The sequence below is a fragment of the Polyodon spathula genome, chromosome 24 (assembly GCF_017654505.1).
Source record: "Polyodon spathula isolate WHYD16114869_AA chromosome 24, ASM1765450v1, whole genome shotgun sequence".
Taxonomy (NCBI): Eukaryota; Metazoa; Chordata; class Actinopteri; order Acipenseriformes; family Polyodontidae; genus Polyodon; species Polyodon spathula.
The window spans coordinates 6,892,820-6,918,520 of record NC_054557.1 but is presented as its reverse complement, the minus strand read 5'-3'; the positions used below and the strand labels follow the sequence as shown (position 1 = coordinate 6,918,520).

At 38.2% G+C, this 25,701-nt stretch overlaps 1 protein-coding gene across 8 annotated transcripts in view; it reads right to left on the bottom strand.

The window, feature by feature from the left end:
• LOC121298954 (neogenin-like) overlaps positions 1–25,701 on the bottom strand; it is a 178,400-nt gene that overhangs the window by 45,701 nt on the left and 106,998 nt on the right. For all 8 annotated transcript variants that reach the window (XM_041226330.1, XM_041226331.1, XM_041226329.1 and 5 more), the window contains exons 6-7: positions 11,062–11,216; positions 7,610–7,730 (exon numbers count right to left, since the gene is read on the bottom strand). In XM_041226330.1, coding sequence (XP_041082264.1) covers positions 7,610–7,730; positions 11,062–11,216 — 276 coding nt within the window. The remainder of the gene's footprint in view (positions 1–7,609; positions 7,731–11,061; positions 11,217–25,701) is intronic.

The window sequence follows — 25,701 nt, the reverse complement described above, 5'->3', positions numbered from 1 at the left end:
TCAAATTAAACCTCACACTACCATTAACATCACAGAACTAATACATCTGCTTGCATTGGAATGGTTTTTTAATTGTACTCTTTTTAGCTAGTCATTGCTGCTTATCCATTCTATTCATTAGGGACTATCCTATGGAAATCGTTTATTGTTTTTTTTCTTTTTCTTTCTTTTTTTTTTTTTTTTTAAACTCAATATGCAGTACATAACACATGGCAATCATGAGCCAACATAAACTTTTTTGTGATTCCAAGATTAAAAAGCTTTCTTCTTTTGAACAGAATTTCCCGCTGCAATCTGTCAGTTGTGTTTTATGTAATCACAAACTGCCAAACAAAAAGCAACTGGAATAATAGAGCAGTATTTCTCACTGTTGTCAGGATCTGTCACATTTGACACCTTGATAGCTTCAATTGCGCAAGAAATTCCCCAATCATGCTTTTTTCTAGAAAGTGGCTTTTGTGCTCCTGTAATTCACAGAATAATTTGACAACAAACTCCAAAACTGGCAGTATACAGTATATACCATTGAGTTCCCTGCATGTACCGTGAGTTATAACCGTAATCTTAAGCATGGGTAATTAGGACATTCTTTTGGTACATTGCATGTTTAAATAAACCAGAAACTCTTATTCCATCAACATCTTCCAAGTCAATCTGTCCAATCAAACATGTCTTACTTTCTTTCTGTCAGCCTTAGAAAATTTAAATACCAGAAAGTCTGCATCTATATTAAAACATAAGCTGTTAATCCTTTTATGTAAAGCAACGCACTCTAAAAGCAAAACATTTTCAGAAAGGAAAAAAAAAAACAATTACAAAACTTCCAAGCAAAAAAAAAAAAAAAAAAAGCCTATTTACAAGCCCATACATTTCAATGTCTGGGTTCTTTATTTCTGGTAACTATTGTTTTTCCATTCTGCAAAAAGCATGATAATGCTTAAATACAGAAACAGAGTTGTACACTTATCAAACCCCCAGACACTTAATGAGAAAGTACAAGAACATAATATAAAAAAACATGATAATGAACATTTTAACTAAAAAGGTTTGAGAATATACCCCCGTAGGTATTATGTTGGAGATTAAAACCATTACAAGAAGTGAAATTCAATTGCTGTGGCTGGATTTGAACCACTTAAAGAGCAGTGTCCTTAAACAAGAACATTTCCACTGCTCCACCAAAGCTCTCCCATTGTATTTTTTAAAGGCAGAGACTGCTTGCTGGTTCCTTAAATCCACAGGCAGGGCCAGCCGCACAATTCTGGGTCTATCTGCAGGGTACCAGCCCACAGGCTCGGCTCTGCCCTTCAGAAGACCCAGTCGGACAGGTGGTGGCAATCGGAGGGGGGAGGAGCCAGATGGCACAGCCTGGCTCTCCGACAGGAGGGATAAAGACTCCAACACTGACGCATGCCCCATAATCAAATTGAATTGGTGGGTTAGAAATTAACTGGCTTCATCTGAACACCTCCAAGCTCAATGTTTACTGGGTGGAAGGATGTTCAAACTGGGCCCCAGTCTGTTCAGTTTTAAATAGATTGTTTCCACACACTTGTTACATACTGGAAAGCCACTTGACCGAGGTAGTTCTAGCTGGATTTGATTTTCTGTAGTTGTGTGAACAGCACAAATGATAAAAAGACGCGTGTCTGATATATCCTAGGGACCTGCCCTGAGCCGTAAGGAACAGCGAGCAGTATTTCTGCCACTCACGGGCACCCCTAAAAATATTTCAAAATGGTATGTAAATAACAGATACAAAACAAGACTAATGCTCTGTAAACATGTACCCCAGACATGTCATATATTGAGAATCCACTAATTAAACATACATTTTATGCCAAGCATCTGCCCTTTAATTCACTGGGATTAAGAATCATGTTATAATAAAATGATACATTATGGTCTGGATAAACAGACATTACAAAGACTCCATTGACAGCATAGCAACAGTAGCCTGTTGCCGGGTAGAATGGCTGATTGGTTGAAGTCAAACTCAGAGGTGAAGGCCCTTGTTTTCTTTATTAAAAACCAGGACTAAAATGACCAAAACTCTTATCATACACAGCAATAGCTATAGGACATATTATATATGCATATACATATTAGTATAACAATTACCCACACTTCCAATATTTTTTGCATATACTGAATGCACTACAGTTATTAAAATGTACACCAGAAAGGTCTATAAACAAACTGTTTATACAGTTGATACAGTCAGCATGAAGTCCTCTTAAAAATGTACGGTCTGTCACAAAAACTGGTCAATTTAATTAAAGGCATGAACAAAACAAATAATACAATGTCTGTGAAAGAAAACACATTTGATTTGAAGTACTAATGTACTAAAGTCAAAACGCTGATTCTACAACATAGTCCATTTACGGTAATCTTGTCATTTCCACCTAACGGTGACAGAATGTATTTAAATAATAAGTGTTGAAACCAGGTCCTCAGAGAGAGGAAAAAATCAAACCTGCAAAGCAGTAAGAAAAACCTTCAAGTCTGGCTTTGTTGACGCTAAAGACTTCTGTCGAGTTCAAATTACCAGCTGCTAATGCTGATCAGCCTTCTGCATTAGAAACAGTATTTGCTTTATGTAATGACACTGTACCGCAAAGATAACTACTGAAATGTGGGAGGTACTTTCATCTTTACTCGATTCACTTCGAATAAAACACAACACACACTGACCAGAGCTTTAAACAGAGAGACTCAAGAGTGGAACACTACATAAATACATAAATGTCATTACAAAATGAGTACTACCAGTACGATAATAAGCTGGGCCACCATGACCTACTGTATATCCACTCTGTGTACATGTACAAATATAATCCAGACAGGTACCTCAGTACCAACCTGCATTTTGACAGGCAGTTTAATTTTGATCAAAATTAGACAAGCGGTTCTCTAGAAGTGAGTAAAATATAAGATTGTCCAAACTATGATTCACTGAAATGCTAATGCTGCCTGTAATTATATTGCAAACTGTGTACCCTATTGGAGTTGGCATTGGTTGGGAATCTTCTCCCGGTATACCCTGGACTCCCTTTATTACTCTGGAAGACCAGACCAGCCGTAGTTTATTTACACACAGCTTTCTAGATACTGAGGAACTTGCCATTTTGACTGAGAAAGGGTAAATTATCAGTGAGAAACCTTTGGCCACGCATTAACCTTTTAATATATTCATGTTGCATTATACAATTCCGAAACAATATTCCAACAAGTATCTCAACAATTTTACAATTTAACTTAAATTTAAACAGAACATTAATTGTGGCTCTGCCTCTGATTTTGAATCATCCTCTGATCCTATGCAGCCCTGTCGGCTGTTATCACAGACTGCACGCTTAACTGGTCGCCTCATAAAATTGCTTTATACTACTGCATAAAACACTGGCATCTGCACTCAATTGTAGCCTTATTTAGGGCTACTAATTGTTCCATTCTTGGGAATACCAAATTCCCTTTGATCCCACTTTTTATCAACGTACTAATAATTAAATATGGCATCTGAACATAAATATAATGTTTGTAGTTAAAATAAGTAAATTTAATAAATGTACCACAATTCTTTTTTTTTTTTTTTTTTTTAATCTCACTTTGTAATAGTAAGGAAAGCACCTGAAGACACTTCAAACCTGTCATAATGTTGATAGACATCACTTGGTTCATTGCTGGCATTAAAATATGCAGGAAAACCTAAGAATTATATTACAACAGTTCAGAAAACCAAATGTTCAGCACTGCTGCGAGAGTCATATTTACAGTCTTCCACTAACACATTAGTTCAGTATACAAATAAAGGTGTTTTGAAAAGACCTGTTTAGCTTATTGCTGGCATTTACAATAACAATAAAGAACATGAAACAGTTTCTTAACAGTCCAGCAATGTCATATTACAGTAATCCTTTGTACAGTACTCCACAAATTAAGTTTAGCCTTTTGCATTATAATAATAACCAGGATAAAATATGAAATGCTGATAAAGGCGTGTTGACTGACTCAGTGTCCTAAACAGGTTCACTGCTATGTATTACCCGAATGTAATTTAAATAGCGCCCCTTTTAATGTAAACACATAATTATTCCTCAATTGTTTCTTTCCTAATTCTGCAGTGTTACTTGCAATATTTAAGAGGCCTGTCTCGAGACAGAATGTCTTTATGAAACTAGCATTGTGTAGTGTAGTAAAGTGATCAAAGTTTTGAGCTCATTTGTTTGTCATCAGAAAATATATTTCAATTAAGAAACGGCCATGGTTTAAAATTGCTAATTATAGCTTCCTTAAAAGGCAGGTAGCATGGAAAGAAATAAACTGAACAATAATAAAATACGCAATTAATTTAGCTTACTTACTTCGGGAAAGCTCCACCTTGAGCCCAGTACCTTGGGTCTTAGTTTTTCATTGCTTTACATTGTTACCGTCTTATTTGCTTTCTTATTCGCTACGTGTCTACAACTGGCATTATGATATTTAATGGTATTGACTTGTACATTATCACGCAAATTACAGCAACATTTATACTATCGCACCACCCTCGTATCCAATCCAACTTCTTTTAGCTCTGTCTTACTGAAATATTGCTTTTTTTAACTCGTTGGAGCAGCTGCCATGTTGAGTTTCACCAGAGACATGGAGTGAAGTCACATGACGAATAAACTTGCAAAAAAAATAAAACATAACGGACATGGTACGTCTTCTTCTTCTTATACACTTAAATGTGTGTTTTCGACTAATGTGCCGATTACATTATTAGCAGTTTCAAAACGAAATGGTCGTTTTTTAAAAGGCAAATAAAACAAAGCGACAAAGTATTGTGATTTTTATTTATGTTTACTGGAGTATTTAGACTTCTAAATAATGCAGGAAGATTGTGCTTCACTGATTTTAGTATTCAATTATACGACAAGTTAAAAACTGTAAAGTTCATGAGCAGCACTGTAGAGACAGACGCCTCGCCCACCCTGTACCAGTAGCTGGTGCCTGAGTTCTTCACAAATGTGAAGTGCATTTTTACATACGATATCAGAGAATCAGTTGCAAGACAGACACAAATATGCTTATGTTAGTGCTTTGTAAGAATGGTCTCAAAATAATAGGTTTACCTCAAGAGGCTGGAGTCTTGATTTGAGGTTGATATTTATGATAATAACTTGCGAAAGCTAGTAAACTGAGTACGAAGGTTGTTGTCAGTTACTGCGAAAAATGCACGGGAAAACTGGCTACACAGCAAGACCACTCAGCAATTCTGCGGGTACTTTTAATACGATAATGCAACCATCATCATGCCAGAGTTGTGTGTGATTGGGTTGAGGAGCGTGACATACTTAAAGGATCTCAATCCAACTGGGCGCCTTCAGGACAAACTTGAACTACGCATTTGTCAAGGATCTCATAGAGAAAACCTCTATGTAAAAAGGTTTGATCAAATTCGTAAGAACATAAGAAAGTTTACAAACGAGAGGAGGCCATTCGGCCCATCTTGCTCGTTTGGTTGTTAGTAGCTTACTGATCCCAGAATCTCATCAAGCAGCTTCTTGAAGGATCCCAAGGTGTCAGCTTCAACAACATTACGTCAAAAGACAAGTCACTTCATTAAAACCTGCAATAAACAACGTATTAAGAATCGCTCTTCATATTGTGATGAAACTTGATGATATAAAGTTTAAAAACCTTTTAAATTAAAAAATAACTGCTATAAATGAATAAAATGCCATGACTTTCACACAGAATATCGACTAAGTATTTGTAACAGATATACATGCCATGTTTGATTACACAGAAAAACAAGCATGATCATTTTTTCTGTTCATAAATTACGCAGGTGTATGCAGATAACCATACACAATGTATTAATGTTTACAGTATTTCATTTTATACTGCAAACAGAAGCTACATCTTTAAATGACTGTATTGTAATAAATGTGCCTGAAAAGCTGAGGTCCTCAAGCATATTCCTAAACAGATGGAAGAGAAGCTCCCTGGGAATAGACCTGTAACGCATCCCCATGTGTTAATCTACGGCTATCACAAAAGGGAAAAAAAAAACCTTCACAAAAGGAAAAAAAAAAATACATGAAATGAAAATCTCTGGATCGGCACAAGTACACCAGGTTTCTGAATGGCAAAGGATTGCATCCATCAGAAACCCGCAATTACTTTTGGAAACGCCATCCCTGATTACACCCTCTTGTGATGGCTCTATTGGACTTGTATAGAGGTGCGTGAATCAGGACTCAAGGTGCTACACACAAATCAAACAACCACTAAGACTCTGAATAGAAACCAAGCTGGCGAAAAATCAGAAGGAAACATTACCGTTACCTCATCTCTTTGGTATTTATTGTGATATCAGAAAGTATTAGTCTTCATGTACAGCAGCTCATCTTTGCTGAGAATGTAATGTAAATGCAGCCTCAGGCTGGTGGATTTATTCAATTTTGAAGTAGGCAGTGACACTATTTTCTTAATAAATGGTTTAAAACTAAAATAGGCTGAAATGGCTGTCCTAAAAGAATGGCTTAGCTTTACCTTAAGGAACTATCCTTTCTCCTACGGGGTGAGGGATAAGTTCAGGCACCATTCTGAATCACTGACGTCTCTTTCTGAGACTGGCACCCTACAATGAGTGCCCAGTTCTTATTTGTATTGTGATTTTTAAAAAATGTTTTTGTCAAATATGCCAATATTTGGTCCACTATGACTGCACCAATCTGAATAGAGTAATATCCTATCACCACTGCTTATGAAACTGTACTTCTCATCAACAAATGTGTGTTATTGACATCTGACAATCAGAAACAAGGCTCTTGATTTTGTACGAGCAACAGTTCCTTATCAACCGTTTAACTTGATTAAAACAGATTTAATATTAAGTTTCCAGACTTAAATGTACAGGTACAGGTTTTTTTGACATTGATATTCCCAGGATGACGCAAAATGTAAAAAACGTCTTGCGACACTCAAGAAACTTGAGGATCAACACATTAAACCTGACATTTCAAACAAGGATTATTTTGTATTTGGCTTGGCAGGACGCCACCTTTATCAGCAATGCTATCCCCTGCTGCTCACTGCCAAGATAGAACTGAGGGAGATTTCACTTTACATTCTTCAATCTGACCTTTAAATAAATAAACAAATAATTCCCTGCCACTGATGTAAATACCAAACAAGAGCTGTCACTATCAAAAAAAGTAGATTAGCGTGACCTACATCTTCACTATAGAATGGCATCTCATCAGATACAGCCAAGTATACATACAGTTTCATGAAAGATCTCCAATATTAGCACTGTCAGTGACACAGTTTGTCAAAAAGCCATAACTTACACTACTGTAGAGACCTGTCATTGAAGTCCCTCTTCATATTCATTAACATTGTGTTTCAATAACTCAGTGCTTACACTTTGGCCTCTAATGTTGTGTGTCATGCCTCGGCACATAGCTCCAACATTTCCTCTCTATTACAGTACAAGCAGGTATGTCCATGTACCTTATGTAAAAACTGAAACAGTCTTGATACTGCCCACAGCGCCCCCTGTGGAAGGAGGTCAAACACAAAGAGTTTGGTTTGTAGCTGGGCTGTGATTACTCACCATGTTCCAGTATGATAAGCTGAGCGCTGGCCTGTATATTCCCCACGTCATTTTCAGCCATGCACTGGTAGAAACCTTCGTCCGACTTCACCAGCCCTAAAACCTGCAGGTTATGTTCTTTCTGTTGAGACAGGAAAACAAACACACAGTTACCAAGGACCATTTCGATTGAGATTTGAACAAATGTTTAATAAAAAATACATATTTTGGCATTATCTTCCAGCCATTTCTTTTTGGTATCTCTATTCATCATAAAAATAAAAATAAATGTTGGTTGGGTTCAACCTTAAAAAAAAAAAAAAATGCAAAAACTAGTTATTAGAAAATGACTCCCTTCTGTACCTACATACTTTCACGGATGAAATGTAGTGGAGAACCACACAAATACTATGAGAGAACTTTAAAAGCAACATGCTTAGACTCACTTTTAATCATTTTCTGTTTCAGCCATCGCATCCTAGGGCCTTTTCAAAAAGTTTAGCCTCTGGTAACCAGTGTGTAACCATTAACTTGTCTACCTGTCACACCGCCCCTAGTACAAATCAATATGTACAGCTGACCCTGTCTCTTATGGTATAAAACTGTTTTCATGAGGTGAGCAATAGGACCAAAAAGTGAAGCTGCGGGAAATAAGAAAACACTCCTATAAAACATGAGACGGGTGTAACTGAACCCATTAACTTATTACAAATCGTGTTTTCATTAAAAAAAAAAAAAAAAAAAAAGAGCTCCATGTGTGGGCTACTTAATGGCTTATACTTCTCTGTAGTGCTTCAGCTTTATGATTTAAAATGGGTGTAAGAAATAGCACAGTTGTGGTATTTCACAGTATGGTACTTTCTTTATGGATAGATTTCCTAAATCCACTAGGTGTGTGCGGCAGGAAATGGCTTTGCGGTGACGTCAGGCCAGAAGAAGGAGTTGAACACAGATGGGTACGGTGCAGTGGCGCGTGCGCCGTTTTCTTTAAAGAATACAAAAATAAATAAAATATTTAAACAAAAATAAACACTTGCTCACAGAGCTAAAATAAAAGATTTAAACAAAAATAAATCACGAACACAATAATAACAAATACGATCCAGGTCAGGCTGGGCAATCGCCTTCACTGATCCTAGACGGTTTTAAATTTATTTTCTGCTCGCTCTCTCGCTCTCCTCCGTACAGCCACCCCGAGTGCAGAGAGCTGCAGGTATTTATGCAGGTGACCATCTCCCGATTACCAACAAATTAATCCCTTAATTCGGGAGATGGCCACCTTCTGCACTGGTTTTATAATGTGGATGGGGCTTCCCATCCACGCTGCAAAACAATAACAAAACTAAAACACAGCTAAGCCGTCATACAATAAAAAATAAACAAACAAAACACACGGTGGTTCGTCGTCAGCTATAAACAAAATAAAACACAATACAATAAACAAACACAAAATAACACAGGGGTGGAGAGGGAGACCCCGTTCTAAAAATAAACAAACAGCAGGGCTTTCCTACCGCCCTGTTACAGTGTGTCAGGGGGACATGGTTGAAACTGGTATACCAGGTTTACAGTATTGGATTCTGAGAGCTACTGTATAATGAGGCCACAGAAGTACTTTACATGTCATCCATCAGCATGTGATGACAAACAGAGAAGGTGACAATGCAAATCAAAACGAGAATACAAGATTTCGTATCCACTTTGAGGATTTCAAATGAATATTTAGTTCCAATGCTGCTTATATTATTTGAAGACGTCATTGTTTTATTTGAAAGGTTAACCAAAAATGTCATCTACTGACCAACCAATATATTTTTAGAACAATGATTAATACCATATTGGGATATAAATTCTCAATTGCCCATCTGAAGGAAATTTTCATGTGTGGCTTGCTTTTTGTTTTCCCCTGGCAAAACAAGATAGTCTCTCCAAATTAAAACGACAGTTCCTGATACCTCCTCAGCTGCAGCTGTGGCTATGCCCTGAGGTTTGACATTCAAATTCATCATTGTGTTTAAAAGATAAAACTGATTTTCTTCAGTCACAGAGGTGCAGTAGCCTGGAATGACCCAACAACAACAACCTGTGTGTCACTAGCCTTGGAAAAAACAATGATTTTATCAAGGTACAAACAATAGAAAATAAATACACAATGTTTGTTAACAGGCACCTCTACCTCCAAGGCTAAAAACACAGCATTACAGTTGTTTATACCATGAAAAAGCAGGTCAACAAGAGCCACATCCACGACAAGATGATGTGTGAATCTTGATCAAATTTGGGAATATAACCATTACTACATACATAATACATGTTATGGTGACAATATGCCAGTGAATTTAAAAATAAGAGTGACATTCAATACTTGCATACATAGGCCTCCTTATATATCTAGATTCTTAAACTCCCAATAATGTCTGCTATGAGCTGGAGCTAAATGATGGCCAATTTGAAACTTGTTCTGGACCTAGGTTCTACCTGGCAACCAAATTTTAGGTTGTTTTGTGAAAATGTAGTCAGTGGTGATGGACAACGCAGTAACGAGGCGCACTCACTAATGTACTGTATTGTACATCCCATTACTCTCTGGGGATACCAGTCCCCTGTGGGGGAAGATAAAATACTCAGTTTGGTTAAACTAGTGTTGTTTGGTTCTTATCTCCACCAGAAAAGCCACTCTTTAAATCAAATCCTCCCCATTTCACTTCCAGGCATTACAGGGTTAAGATGATATGAAAACGTGAGAGTAACTGTGACGGGCTCAATTATTAGTTTGAAGGATCATAAACAGGAAGCATTATGAACATAGAAACGGGCCTAAACGCAGGAAAGGTCAGACAGGAAAACAAACCAATTAGTTAATCACCCTTCAGAAGGCCCATTAGCTTGGTCCAATTTGTTACACATACAATACACATTAATATGTTTCACTTAGGAGGCTTACACTTCTGCAGCATGAGGTATCACACTTGCCTTCGGGACTGAAGACTATAGTTTCATAGGCATTATTTAAATGGATATGCTTTTGCTTCAGTTCAGAGCAATGTCTTTTCATCCAGTTGGTCTTAAACCCCTGTAATGCCCATTCAATGCTTCACAAAGGAAACGTTGCCAATCTCATTCCACCGTGTTTTTCCAGTGCTGTAGTAATGTTAAAAAGCAGATAACAAGAAACAAACAAAAAAAAAAAGGCAGTCCTGGAGAAAACACAAGCAGGATTAATGGTGTTAAAGTTCGGTGGTACTATGATCTGCCATGGTTTAGATCACTGAGCAGGGCCCATTACATTTACCGCCTCAAAAGCCAGCCCATACATATGCAATACATTATGCATTGCCGGTCATATGATGTCTAGTTACTTCATATAAAAATTCTTTCCTCCCAAAACAGTCTGTCTCCACAAGCACGCTCTTGAGTCTCAAGGTAAAACTTTTCAGAATAAGCATTTTAAGCTGAGGCCTCTTTTCACTTACAATGATTTTGAAGTAGTCGCTGGGAATGACCACGTCCCCGTTTTTGACCCACTTGACGGTGGGAGCGGGCGTGCCGGTTACCTCACACTCAAACACGATGTCCATGGACTCATAGGCGTAGATATTACTCGGCCTCTTGAGGAACTGTGGAGGAGCTGAAAGACAGAGGAGGCACAGCGTCAGACCTTCTCTACATGGTTTACAAACCGTTTACCCAGGTCTGTGCCAATGACCCGGCGCAAGCAAGCATTCATTGTCTACAGTGACAGCATACATCACTTATACAGTAACGACCACAAGCAAAGCCACAATACATAATAATGAATTGTTTAACCTGCAACTTAGCCAAGCGTGGCGTATAGTATTCTGAAGATCAACACAGATTCACATCCACTTGTTTTTAACACCAGTGATTCCAACAGACTCAGCTTGTTAAAAGTCTTATTCCAAATGCATGCTGTAGTGTAACCAAATGAATGTTTGATTGTAGGAACAGTGCTTGACATCCCTGAGACCAGTTCCTGTGGTAGCAGAGACCAAACGATTTTGGAAAACTAAAAGGAAACTTCAATGACAAACATTTCCTTTTAGTATTTCTAAACTGACCGCTCAAATGTTTTACTAGTTGCGGATTTAATATCTAACAAAAGATGTGAGCGATTTGACACTTCCAAACATTTTGTTTTTGTAATTTTACACGACGCCTGCGTCTCGTAACCCAATTTCGTCTGGTATTTGTTTGTATTAAAGCCTTGTTTGGTATTTATCATTTTGTTTGGTAATTTATCATTTCAAAAAGCATGACTATTTGGTTAAAACCTAATTTTTCCAGTAATTATAAGGTGGAATTCAGCCCCCCTTTCATGATAGGTATTTTGTAAAAAAAACTTAGCGTTGGAACCTTTAGCCAAATAAAAGCCAAGTTGAATTCACACCACAGTGGTGGTGGGTCAGAAGTGTACGGAAAGTGATGATGTCACTGAATTCCGTGCAGATGATTATCCCCTGTGAAAGTGATGATGTCACTGAATTCCGTGCAGATGATTATCGCCTGTGAAAGTCTTTGCTCTGTGTGCAGACACCATTAACACCAAATGTGCTTAAAACATTTGGAATCGATTTCACAAAAGCAGAGAGTCCAAAAGCTAAAAATACCACTAAAATCTTGCAATGCCTTGAAGCCCCCTGTACTGCAGCCAGTGATCTTACTGCAGGATCTCAGCAGCTAGCACAGAGACTCAGTCTATGCTGACTCTGCCTGGAGAGAGGGTCACTGCTAAGAAGTGTTCAGTCAAGGAGGGGGATCTAATACCAGTGCAGGTGAACCAGCACATACAGTTCTACAGTGTCATTGTCAGAACTGCTGCTTCCCTTAGTTCAAGCCACCAACATAACTAAACAAGTCTGCGATTGCTTGTCTTGTACAGTACATAACCTTACATTCAGCTACATTTCCATTTTTTTAACCCTTCCTTTGTTTGCAAAGGATAAGAGATAAAATATTGACTATGCAAGTTGTTTCACCTTTAGTGGAACTACTGTAGTGCAATGTAGATTTGCGAAACTAAATGATCACATTCTTATTTCTTTCAATGTGTGTTGACTCTTACGTAGGCTCAATTCTGCAAGTTTGCACATTTCAAGGTCCTTTTTCTATGCTTTGCATCTGTTTTTTAATGTGAGCTCCAATACCTCTCTTTTAATACACATTTCTCACATCTGATAAAGCTAAACGACATGCTGAAGGCTGATGTTGCTAAATGATGGTGCTACAAATATACCCTCGTCCCACTAAAGGTGAAAACTTCCACAGTACATATTTTTGTCCGTTACTTGTAGACCTGTATCTATAAACATAAATAAATGTAAAAGGAAGTCTTGTCGGCCTTTTTTTAGTATACTTTGTGAAACTGGATCCTACCACAGAAGAACCAAGAAACACACCAGGGGAGGCTGCATACAGCACAGCAGTCCCTGAATGAAACAAATAAAATGCAGTGAATTGTGAAACAAGGGCTCAGCCTCACCACTCTACCCCTGGGGAGATCCGAGTACAGTTTCAGCTAATTACAGTGCTGTTATTTTTTACGATATGGTCTTTCTTACAAACCCCAATAAAATTGTTTTAAAAATCCACAAAATAATAAGCCATTCATTTAGGATGTTAAACATTTTTCCAGTCAAAGTGCCAGTGTGAGTTCTACACCAATTACCTCACCAGGCCAATTCCCTGGAAGCTTTATGACCCTCTCACAGACCCAGGGCCCAGCGGAGTGCTATGAAAAACCACAACGAGGAACAGACGGCTCCTAACTCTCCCTGGCTGACAGAGGCTGACTCAATGCATACAACCAGATCCAAAGAATAGGTTTGCCTATGATGGACAGTGAAAAAGTGTACAGCTCTCTGTAAATAACTGAGCGACATGAACACTTTTTTTTTTTTAAGGAGTGTGGCCTAAATGATAAATTCTGAGGTCAAGAGGTGCAAGTGTTAACCCCTAGGGCTACGAACTGAGGCCGTAACAACTGAGCTGTACAATCACTCCATGTTTAGACATCTACACTACGAAGTTGGAGTCAGCAAAGGAGGATTAGAGAGGTTGTTATTTTTTTTTTTTGGGGGGGGGGGGGGGGGGGGGGGGGGTCTTTAAAAAAATGTTACAGTAGATATAACCATACTAGCATTGTTTCATTGCTATAGTTATCAACATGGGTGTTGATGTTGCTGTTGATGCTTGTCGATGCCACTGCCACACGTTGTATAAGATTAAAACCTAGGATTTTGAGTGTCGTACTGAAATGTATGACAACATTCAATAATGACTTCACAACATGTATGTACAACTGTTAGTGTAACAAATGTATGGACAAGCGACCCCATAAATACCTAGATCAATAAATTAGTGGGTAAATAATGTCTTCTCTAAGTTTCAATGAAAAAAAAATGGATAGGTGATTAGACAGGTACTCCTTACATTCCCAGATTCTGATCCTCTCTCAAACTATAAAATGTCTTCACTTAGTTTCACAACACAGTTCTTTAGATGCAGGTAAAACCCTACAGTGCGACACACTGTAGATAACAAAGCTCAAAGGAAATGTTCCCTCCAATTCTCAGTCACACGCAAAGGAAACCACTGTATAAATGATATATAATGGATTTCAGTGTGGTCTCTTAATAGCTTAATCTGCATCAGTGATGAAAGATATGACCAAAGCTGGAACCCCCAGCATCCATTTTGTAAAGATATGACCAAAGCTGGAACCCCCAGCATCCATTTTGTAAAGATATGTTAAGTTGGCGGTAGGTGTGCTTTAGCTGGTTTGGTTCAAATAGCTGGGGAGCTCAGCATGTAGCTTGGGGATTTTTGTAGCAAGATTTCTTTTGTTATTAGGGTGAAGTTTAGTCTGAAGAGCTTAGACATATAAGATCAGCAAAGGAACAGATTTTGTTTTTTCTGCTGGCTGGACCACCACGCTTTGTCTACAGTACCACAATGCAAACAGCAGGTTTAACAGATTTTAAAGGCAGGACAGCAGATTATAAAAAGCTCCACAAACAGGTTATTTATATTGTGTTACATAGACAGACAGTTTACCAATAGATACATAAATAAATAAATAAAACAGCTTTAAATTCACATCAATCTTCAGTGCTAAATAAGGCGGTCTCAGTTTATAAAACAAACTCTGTTGGAGACTGGGTTTGTTTGTACTGTAGCGTTCACAAATGATTTCAAACTAAGCAAACCCACTTGAAATAGATTTTCAGAACTGAGGTGTGAATGGGTCCTAATTTATTGGAATCATTAGGCCACTTAACACTGCTCTTATAGAAAAAAAAACAATCGAGGAAATTACTTTAAAGCAAAAGATAACCCAGAAACCTATTGCATACTAACTGAATCAAATACAGAACATATAGTATGAATGAAATGATAAAATGACTGAAGTGGCTTTGTCTGCGTTTTTACAAAATCGGCCCTTTGTCAAGCGGTATTCTGTGAAAGATTTCAGGACTGAAGTACTGAGTTGTAATGCATGTTCCATTTATCTTTCTTTTTGTATACAAACATACAAAACATATATGTATATTGTATATTATATTATACAGCACATTTTAAAAACCATAGTTCAAACCATTTATAAACATTTATTATCATTACCTAGCTCAAAATTATAAAAAAATTTTGCTTTTTGTATGCAACTAAACGCAATACACTTGTGTGTAAACATACACTTCTATCACATAATAAATACATTTTTACGTTTAGTCTAACCCTTACTTGCAATTTAGGTTGTCTTAAAAAAAGACAACATTGTTTATGTTTTGTTTTTTGTTTTGTTTTTTAGTATACATCCTTGAGTGTTCAAAGTTTGAAGACAAACTGTAGCCATATTGAGCAATCAATGTATAAATTCCTCAACTTCAGCACCTTGATCACTGTGCCTCCCCAGATGAAGCTGTAGTTCAAGCTTCTGCTTTATTATATGAAAGCCCCAGCACTATGACACAATAATTCCTGATGAGAATAACCTCTGCAGTTTTCATCTGAATTCCAGTTTCTTTCATTGGAAAGTCTGAAGATGAAACCCAGCCACTGCTGGATGCTGAACAAATTGCTATGGGAAATAAAAAGGAAAACGATACCATTACCGGGTGCAAGAAGATTTGTAATGGAAGATTAAGCGCCTTCGTTTTACTAACTAGACAGTTACGGCCCATAAAGACTCTATACTTAAAGAACAAAAAAAACAAGCCCATTAAGTCACTAGCTTTCTGATCAGAGCCATTTTAGATGGCTTCCCACCAGACCGGAACTGAAAAGCACTCGTGGAATTCAAAGGAATCCACGAGGTAAAAATCACTGTCCCAGAGCACAGTGTAATTTAAAATGGTGGAACAACGACCACTTCAGCATATGCAAATAGTTCCCTCAAATAGGCTCTTAATTTTTCAAAAGCAGAAGAGAAATTAGGATTCAATTACTATTTAAATGGGTCTTCGTTCACTATTTCCAACAAGGCGCTGCAGCAAGTCTACTACTGGAAATTCTTTTTTATATTTGTGTTGGCAATTGGACACTATGCAAAGTATAAATAGACTTTATAAATATAGTATAATGAAACTCCCAAATGTTTCCTGAATCCATTCATAGACACTGTAGTCCTCATGGAAAATATCAGTTCAATATAATACAGTATGTGTATCCTAAAAATATGTAGCAGTATAATAACGCACTATTTGAAAAAGGAAATCCCTTTTCAGCTGCCTGAGTTTTAACAAAGCTAGACTATATTGTACCTCCAACTGCTGCATGTAGCAGCAAAAACATGCCTATTTGTGTCCCGACTGGTAAAACTGATTGAGAATGTAAACAAACTGGGCAGCTAAGATAACATGGCCGTTGAAGGCGAAACATAACAGACCAGTAACAAGGGAGTATATATTGCTGTAAAATGCCATATCAAATATACAATGCAATAAACAAATGCAATGTAAACATTTTCACAGCAAGTATTCTTTTTAAGTGGGAATTTAAACCCACAACATAAAAATTGGTCTTCTAGACCCTATAACAATTATATGTCCCTAGAAAGCACCCCATTGAAGGTTTACTCTAAATGTACTTGCAGTAAGAAATCAATACAAAACACCACTAATTATCAATAAAATTATCGCAAGCCCATGTAAGTCATTGATCCCTGTTTACAGCAGCATGTGTAGGGTGTTGTAATGAGCTAGTTAATTCTCCTCCAAGAAAAATTCATTCAACAGCTTGAGCTCAGCAGATTGTGCTGCACTCCAAACAGCTTGGCTTTCCAGTAGCTATTCTGACGAACACCCAGCATTGTCTCAAGTGTTTAACTCGGGAGCACACAGGCAACCTTCACACGTAGCAGAAAAGAAAAAAGATGAATGGCTTTTAAAAACCTCATGTTAAACGTAGGAATTTTTTAACCTTTTAGTGAGCTTGTGTACACATATCAAAGGTCTTAGCATCCACATTCCTGTTTATCTAAGTAGCAAGAGTGTTAGTCTTCCTATAGACAGGTCCCCAAACACAGCTTAACCTTGCCCTGGGAAGACCACTCTCCAAAGAGACAGAGAGATTACGGGTGGGGGCGGGTGGGGCTTTTCAATCAACCGTCCTGGGTCTGTCTTGAATTGCTCATCAGTGTTTGGAGATTTGGAGATGTCAGCACAGATACACAGATTGAGAAAAAAAATGCAATATGTACAGTAACACACTTTTGGGCTGCCCCTCAAAACTACAGATTCATTTATAACAAACAGAATCCTTGATGTATTCTACAATATTTAATAAAGATGCATTTCCCAGTTTAAGTAACTGCATCTTATCTGACAGAATTACAGTGGGCTCTCGCTTGGCAGGTTCTTCTGTATCCATGGTTACAAGAAGAACAGTATCAAAAGACTATGGGCCATTCTGGAGAACAGACGTTTGCTAAACATTTCTATTCCCTAAGCGGGTTCTCACTGAGGAATCACCTTTTAGACTAACTGCCATTCTGGCTGCCAATGGTGACACTACCTTCTATTCATAAACCAAGACAATGTACTGTCTTTCTCTCTCTCCCTTTGCAGTAGTGTACAGTTTAGAATTTAAATGTTTAAACATTTCCAAGTGTTAAATGTTCAGAGTGGTTTCTAAAACGTTTAGCCATTTTCAAAGATTTCTATAAATATACAGTAGATGCAAGCTGCCGTGCTTGGATAGTATAATGTGTTATTTGTTACATTTCCATGTACACATACATGTTGTGAACAAACAGTTTGGTTCACATTAATGTTTCATTGCCTCATCGAAATACAGAACCAGCACTTTAATGGAGGGCTTCTTGTGTTGTTTTTTTTATATATAAAATCTAGTATTATATATACATATATAATACTAGATTTTATGGTAGTTGGAGGAGAACCAGGCTAAGGACACAACCGAAGAGATATTTAGTGTTTCTAAACAAGAACAAATTAAATAAACAAACAAACAGGGTGAAAAAAAGTAAATCCTTAAAAACATAGAAAAAAAACACCTAAAATACTGGAAGCATAAACCATTTTACCTTTACAGTACTATATATAAATACAATATTACCAAATGGTCTTTCCACCCCCTTAGCAACACTGACACCAACAATAATACCTACTGTAAGATGCAGGCAACGCACAGCCTCCACCTAAACTGGGCAAAACATATTTACCATATCCTCAAATGGGGCTGCATATTTATATTTTTTTGTTCATTAAAAAAAGGCTTTTAATTGACTCTCCCCATTCAGATTTAAAATCCCCACCCCACCCCCTCTCCCTGCACAACAGCTGAAACAAAAGGCAGCTCATCAAAATGTAATATACTTCAGCAGGTCCAGGCAATGATTTTTATTGGATCCCAGGCCTTGCTTATAAACGAGGAACACATGGAACAAACAGGCTCCGCTCAAAGAAAAAAAAAAAAAAAGGCTGCCACCCCCCTCAACTGGCGTTTAGACTTCGATTAAAAAAAATTTTAAAAACCGCAGCGCAGTGCAGCTTTCTTACACAGACCCCAAATTAAGACGTGCTGGATTCCCTACTCTAAAAGCAGAGACTGGTACAATACAGAAAGCCTTGCAAGCTGCTAAGGTTACCGTTTGAGCCTGTTTGTCTTGGTTAAGTCTTCTTCCATGCTAGCCAGGGGATAGAATAAGACCAGAACGTTATTAAAAGGGGCAGATTTCTGGATATAAATTTCAGTCTGTGGGGGAAGGCAGCAGCACACACACACACACACACACACACACACACACACACACACACACACACACACACACACACACACACACACACACACACACACACACACACACACACACACACACACACACACACACACACACTCTATAACCCCTTGTACAGCAAACCTTATGATATAAACTTACAAGCTTGTTGTCTAATACAGAGACCAAAAAACAGACTGTGATAAAACAGATATTAACTGCAGTTTTCCCTTTCTGTCATACCCCTCAGGCTGACAGAAGCAGCTTTATGGGAAGCAAGAACCTCCGGTCTCAACTCTCAGGGGATTTTTACAGTTAACTCCAGTGAATATCTGTACGACACAAAATAAAATTGATTTCTTAAGCACCATTAGCAGCAAGAGCGTGGCTTTTGCGTCAGGAGATTTTAAAAAATACAACAGGTGCAATTCTGAAATTAAGCCTAGTTGCTTTTTGATGAAGGGTGCCCATCACACGACATGCTGAAAATGTGACTATTCACTGGTTATTGCTGAACACCAAAAGCACTTCTTTTGAGAGGTGGTATAAGACCTGATTTCACTCCCACGTGGTTCAGGTTCGCGTGTATGAAATGTGTAGAGTTGATAAGCAATTAACTCAAGCAACTTGTACATGTCCTGTTCAGAACTGGTTGATTTCTAGCTCGACAGCTTTTAAAATTGGTGAAGTGTGGCTGCAACAACTTCATACTTTTTTGGCCAACTTGCAATTTTTTCTTCAATAACTAGTCAGCGCCAACAATACAGAATGGTAGAGAACACTCATAGTAATAGTATATTAAACAGGCAAAGACTTAAATATTTGGTGGACTAAAGAACCTCTTTAGTAATGATTATTACCATCTTCTGCAGTGGTGTAATACTAAGGCACACAGTAATGACACATGATGTACAAATGATGATAAAACTATGTAGTATTTTGGTCAGGTATCACAATATGATGTATCGTTTAAGGAAAGCTCCCAATATATTTTTAAGTGAATGAATCATCCTTGCTCCATCCAGTCTGACATTGCTCCCTAAGCGTTCTTACAACGCGCCACTGTTTTTCAAGAAATAAACCAAAACAAAAATAAATATGCTGTTTCTTTTGTGTTATTTTGTTTATTTATGATAATGACTTGTCTTCTCCCTAAAGATTGTTTAGCTCCTCTGCCTCAAACCCACATGCAGCAAGCAGTTCTCCATGATAATGATCAAACACTGCTGCCAGGAACCTCTGTGACTGCCAGAGACAGCAAGAGAAACAAACCAAAAAAAAGTTGGCTGGGGGAGGCTGGGAATGTGGGAAAGAATGGAAACTCTGTGCAAGATGAGCACAAATTGTCTCTCTGCTCCGGTGGCTCAGAACCTGTTGGTAATTTAGATTAGAACTCAGATTGTGTTCTAATCAGCTTTTGAAACCTGCACCAGCATGACGCCCAAATAAAATACACAAACACACACAGTCAATTCTCATTTACACATAACCTTGCAGACAAAAGTGGAGGTGTTGAAGGGGTGGATGATGCAACACCGTACAAGAAAAAGAACGGTTTAAATATCCCGACGAACACATTCTGAAAAACCTGGATACAATATAATACAGGTGTATGAAAAGCAAACTGTGGGTGCAAGTTGTCAGCGTTTCCCATTTCCTCATATACCTGATGTTGAGGACGCCTTGCTATCGTGGTTTTTATTCAGTACAGCAGTATGCAGTCAAATATGCGTCATTTAGTACACATTTCAAATATCTAGTCTACGTTCTAACTTGACTTTAGTGCATGTTCTAATTCCAATTATTACGCGTACTAATTTGGCCAATCAGATCATAGAAAATGAAATGAGAACCAATGAAATTTAAAGAAAATACTATGTGTAATAAATTATCCTATTAAAAGTCACTTTACACCTGCCATTCCCGTCCAATTCGTGGTGGAATATGGACTTGACATTGAGTAAAGTGTAGTTGCAGATGGATAGACCTGGAACCTCAAATACTAGCAGCTTTTTCCCTAAAAACAAAGCTATGAGCACAGTACTGTTAATCACTGCTTGGCAGTCAAGGATACGGCTGACTGAGTTAAATCAACCATACTGTAACTAATATGTAATTTTAAACAAGTGTTGAAACATCTGAAATTGAATCTAACATTAGCTATATTAACTCAATATTTTAGTGAAAAACTGAAATAATATAATGAGAAAATAAAAGAAAACGATTGTGTACATTGTTAATACAAACTGAACCGTGTCACTGTCTATCTCAAGAAGTTGGCACCACTCGGCAAATCTATATTTGCACCGTGGGAAGAAAATCGATCGCCGCCATGATTTGCAATTTTCCTTATTCTTGATTTTTTTTTAAGCTCATTTCATGTATTTCATGGACTCAGCTACCTGTTATCCTCAGGGCTGCTCATTCTTTTACTGCATTCTGACAACTTCACAAAACCCACGTATTCAACCTCCATTTGTAAATTCCTATTTATATACCTTTCTGTATTTTCCTTTATTTATATTTATTTTGCACATATTGTATATATGTGTTGGGTTTGCATTTTTATTGCCTGTAATATTGTATACTATTTTGCAATCTACAAAATTGCCTGTAATATTTTGTTTAATTTCTGTAAGTTGCTCTGGATAAAAGTGTCAGCTAAACAATTAAATAATAATAACTGAAATTAAAAAGATGTTATCTCGAAGGTGATTGGCTACTCTTGTAATTACGCTGCATGACTGCAAAATGACCAGCCACTACGTAGAAAATGCATAGTTCATTTACATTTATTTAGAACACATAGTATTCTGATCGGTTCAAATCAATACGTGTACTAAATATTTGAAATGCGTATTAAATAATGCGTTTTTGACTCAGATGGCCTTCCACAATCCTACTAAGAAATGAAGTTTCTTACACACAAAAATATCTCAGGAACACTCGGCACCAACAGAAAAACATAACAAAAAGGAAGCACGCATTGCCATGCAAAACGTGTTGCTTTACTGAAATCACGCTTGGAACCATCCCTGTGACATCTTCACGACTCGAGGGGCACCGTTTCCATGGAGATTAATTAGATCTAGTTTGTATTAAGTCATTAGAGTATTGGAGGCAGCTGCTGCCGTCACTGCTACTGGCTGCAGCAAGCGCCATCTTCCCTTTGAAGAAGGATTCTCTCTTCGCTCTTGAAACTCGATGCATCGGGGGCAAAGAAGGGATTCAGCAGAGACGCTGTGCACACGGACCCCTGACTTTCACACTTAACTTGCAATACCTGGTAGGATCTGACCTCCGTAATTAGATGGAGATGTGATCTGACTTACTACAGTGGTATCCAATGCAGCCATTTATTTCATCTGAAGATGTTTATACAAGAGGTGTCTCAAAGCTTGCTTGCCTATTCTGGATATGCCCCAGCCCTACGGTGAGTGTATATTAAACAGGAAGAGCCGGAGATTGAGCATTCATGCTGCTGGCTTGTGTCATCATGCTTCGGTGAGGAAGTGAAGGAAAGTGCAAGGCGCATCAACTCACTGAAGGGAATCAATGCACCGAGGTGCTTCTTTCAGTGATTAAACTAAAGAAAAACACAAAGATGGCAATAGGACTGCTTTAAAAGAACTGTTATGATGAATATGGGTTTTGGAATAGTATTAGGATTTGTATGTCTTGCCATCATATTGCATTCAAAGAGCAAAACTAAACCCTGTACTCCACTAAATTCTCTTACCGAACAAAGGAGACACCCTTCCATTTTAAAATTGGCGGGTTAAACTAACAAACAGAACCCAGCAGGAACTAAGCAGCATAGGGGCAAAGAGATTATGCGCAATGTTAACACTTCAGAATAAAAGGGAAGAGACGAAAACCAAACAAATGTACTCAACATTCTGCTTAAGGTACTCAACTATCTGGTTAAACTGTCTCCGAGAAGGGCACAGAAAATCAAAACAGGAGGCCGCAGGCACACCATGTTGCTTCCTTATAATAATTATCAATGACTATGGCTTTAATTGTGTTTTTTATAGTAATCAAAAGCCAACAAAGGATAAGCAACGCTACTCCCAAGACGCTTTGCTGCCCCTCTCTTCCTGCATACACCCTACTTGTCTGGGACTTCTCCATAAGGAGATTAAATAAGTTCCATGTAATTGAATTTGCCAAGGGAAAAGGACTTTCATTTAGAGAAAACTGGTACAGTTTCATTTTAAACAGTCAACACGCCACCAAGACAGACAAAAAAGAATGAAAGAAACACTAACTAGACAAAGTTCCAATTAAGGGATATTATCCAACCCAGCAATTGAGTACTAGGGGTGTACCAATCCTTATACAAGTGTACCACTGTATTGTTGCAGTGTTCCCATGCTTTCGCTATGCTATGCATTTACCATAGTTTGCCCTTAGTTGCCATGTATATTAATACACATTCCAATACTTCGCTATTCTTTACAATGCTTACCTCAGGAGACCCGAGTGGGCGACCCCCTATCGCAGAACCAAGCCAGCTTCCTCTTTTACACACAGGAACTCGAGAGTGGATGTAAGCGAGTTACCGGCCCCTGGAGGACAGAGGCCAGCTCTACAGGTGTCCACTCTGAGCTCACTGGGTGCCTGGCCAGCAGGGTTCGCTGTAGAGCGATGAGAAGAAACTCATACTACGAGAGACACCATGCCACACAATTTCAGCACAATGCATGCGAGATGAAATCTCTACATTAAGAGAGGCCCATTCACACAACGTATTAGAATGCAGCAGATACATATAACAAATCCCAATGCTACTGATTTGCGAGTGGGATTGACTCCACTGATTAGCATACTTCTGTATGATTATCCGCCCCATCGACACCACTCCAGCCATCCTGTGCACTGTACTTAATGAAGAACTAGTTGATAGCCGTTAAGGAGTACAAGGAAGTGCTGTAGAATCGTGTTGCCTAGCAATAGAGCATCATTATCAAATTACAATCACTCCAGAAATCTGCACTTCGTGATAATCAGGGTTCGCTGTGTAACCTGATCCAGCAGCATGGCCTAGCCCTGGCGGACTCTGTCTGACTCCTATCTAATTAGGAAGAAGGAGCACAGCAGATTTCCCTTTCACTTACAAGGCTCGTTCACAACTATCTCAAGCAGCCTTGAGAAAATCAATTGGGGACTTGGTCTGTCAGAGGGCGAGAGAAGCTGGAAATAATTAGGCTGCCCAGTGCAACTCAGGCATGCCCAACATACAGCAGTGTGAATGAAGATTATTGTAATCCTCCCCAGCATACCAACTTCATGCACCACTTCTTCATTCAAGAATGACTTGGGGAACTACAATGAGCTCTGTTGTGTGTTTGGTCTTGAATCACGATACAAACGGTAGATACTTCTATTACAATACAATATAATACAATATATATACACACAATACAATATATATATATATATATATATATATATATATATATATATATATATATATATATATATATATATATATATACAGTGGCTTGCGAAAGTATTGACCCCCCTTGGCATTTTTCCTATTTTGTTGGCTTACAATCTGGAATTAAAATTGATTTTTATTTGGATTTCATGTAATGGACATACACAAAATAGTTCAGATTGGTGAAGTGAAATGAAAAAAATAACTTGTTTAAAAAAATTCTAAAAAATAAATAACGGAAAAGTGGTGCGTGCATATGTATTCACCCCCTTTGCTATTAAGCCTCTAAATAAGATCTGGTGCTACCAATTACCTTCAGAAGTCACATAATTAGTTAAATAAAGTCCACCTGTGTGCAATCTAAGTGTCACATGATCTGTCACATGATCTCAGTATATATACACCTATTCTGAAAGGCCCCAGAGTCTGCAACACCACTAAGCAAGGGGCACCACCAAGCAAGCGGCACCATGAAGACCGAGGAGCTCTCCAAACAGGTCAGGGACAAAGTTGTGGAGAAGTACAGATCAGGGTTGGGTTATAAAAAAATATCAGAAACTTTGAACATCCCACGGAGCACCATTAAAGCCATTATTAAAAAATTGAAAGAATATGGCACCACAACAAACCTGGCAAGAGAGGGTCGCCCACCAAAACTCACGGACCAGGCAAGGAGGGCATTAATCAGAGAGGCAACAAAGAGACCAAAGATAACCCTGAAGGAGCTGCAAAGCACCACAGCGGAGATTGGAGTATCTGTCCATAGGACCACTTTAAGCCGTACACTCCACAGAGCTGGGCTTTACGGAAGAGTGGCCAGAAAAAAAGCCATTGCTTAAAGAAAAAAATAAGCAAACACATTTGGTGTTCGCCAAAAGGCATGTGGGAGACTTCCCAAACATATGGAAGAGAAAACCAAAACTGTGGTATTTTCTGGTATACTACCCGCACCTTGCAAAGGACCATATGGACAGCTGGAAATAATTAATCAAAACGCATGGCTGAAGACGTGGTGCACACGGGAAGGCTTCACCTATCTTGATCATTGGACCACATTCTACAACGAGGACTATCTGTATAGACGGGATGGACTGCATTTAAATAACAAGAGAACCAGTCTACTCAGAGAAAAGATCCTCGAGCAGGTTCAGGAGCATTTAAACTAGAAAGGAAGGGGGGAGAAATCAACAAAAAAACAGAAGGGAGACCGCATCAAAACAAGAACAACAACTCAGGTAAGACAACCATTATCTAAATGTTAGAAGTATCAGAAACAAAATTCTAGAACTTGAAGCTACTGCACTAACAGGTAACTATGATGTGATAGGTGTTACAGAAACGTGGTTGTCTGAGAGTGATGGAGACGAATATAATATTTGTGGGTATACACTGTATAGGAAAGACAGGCAGGAC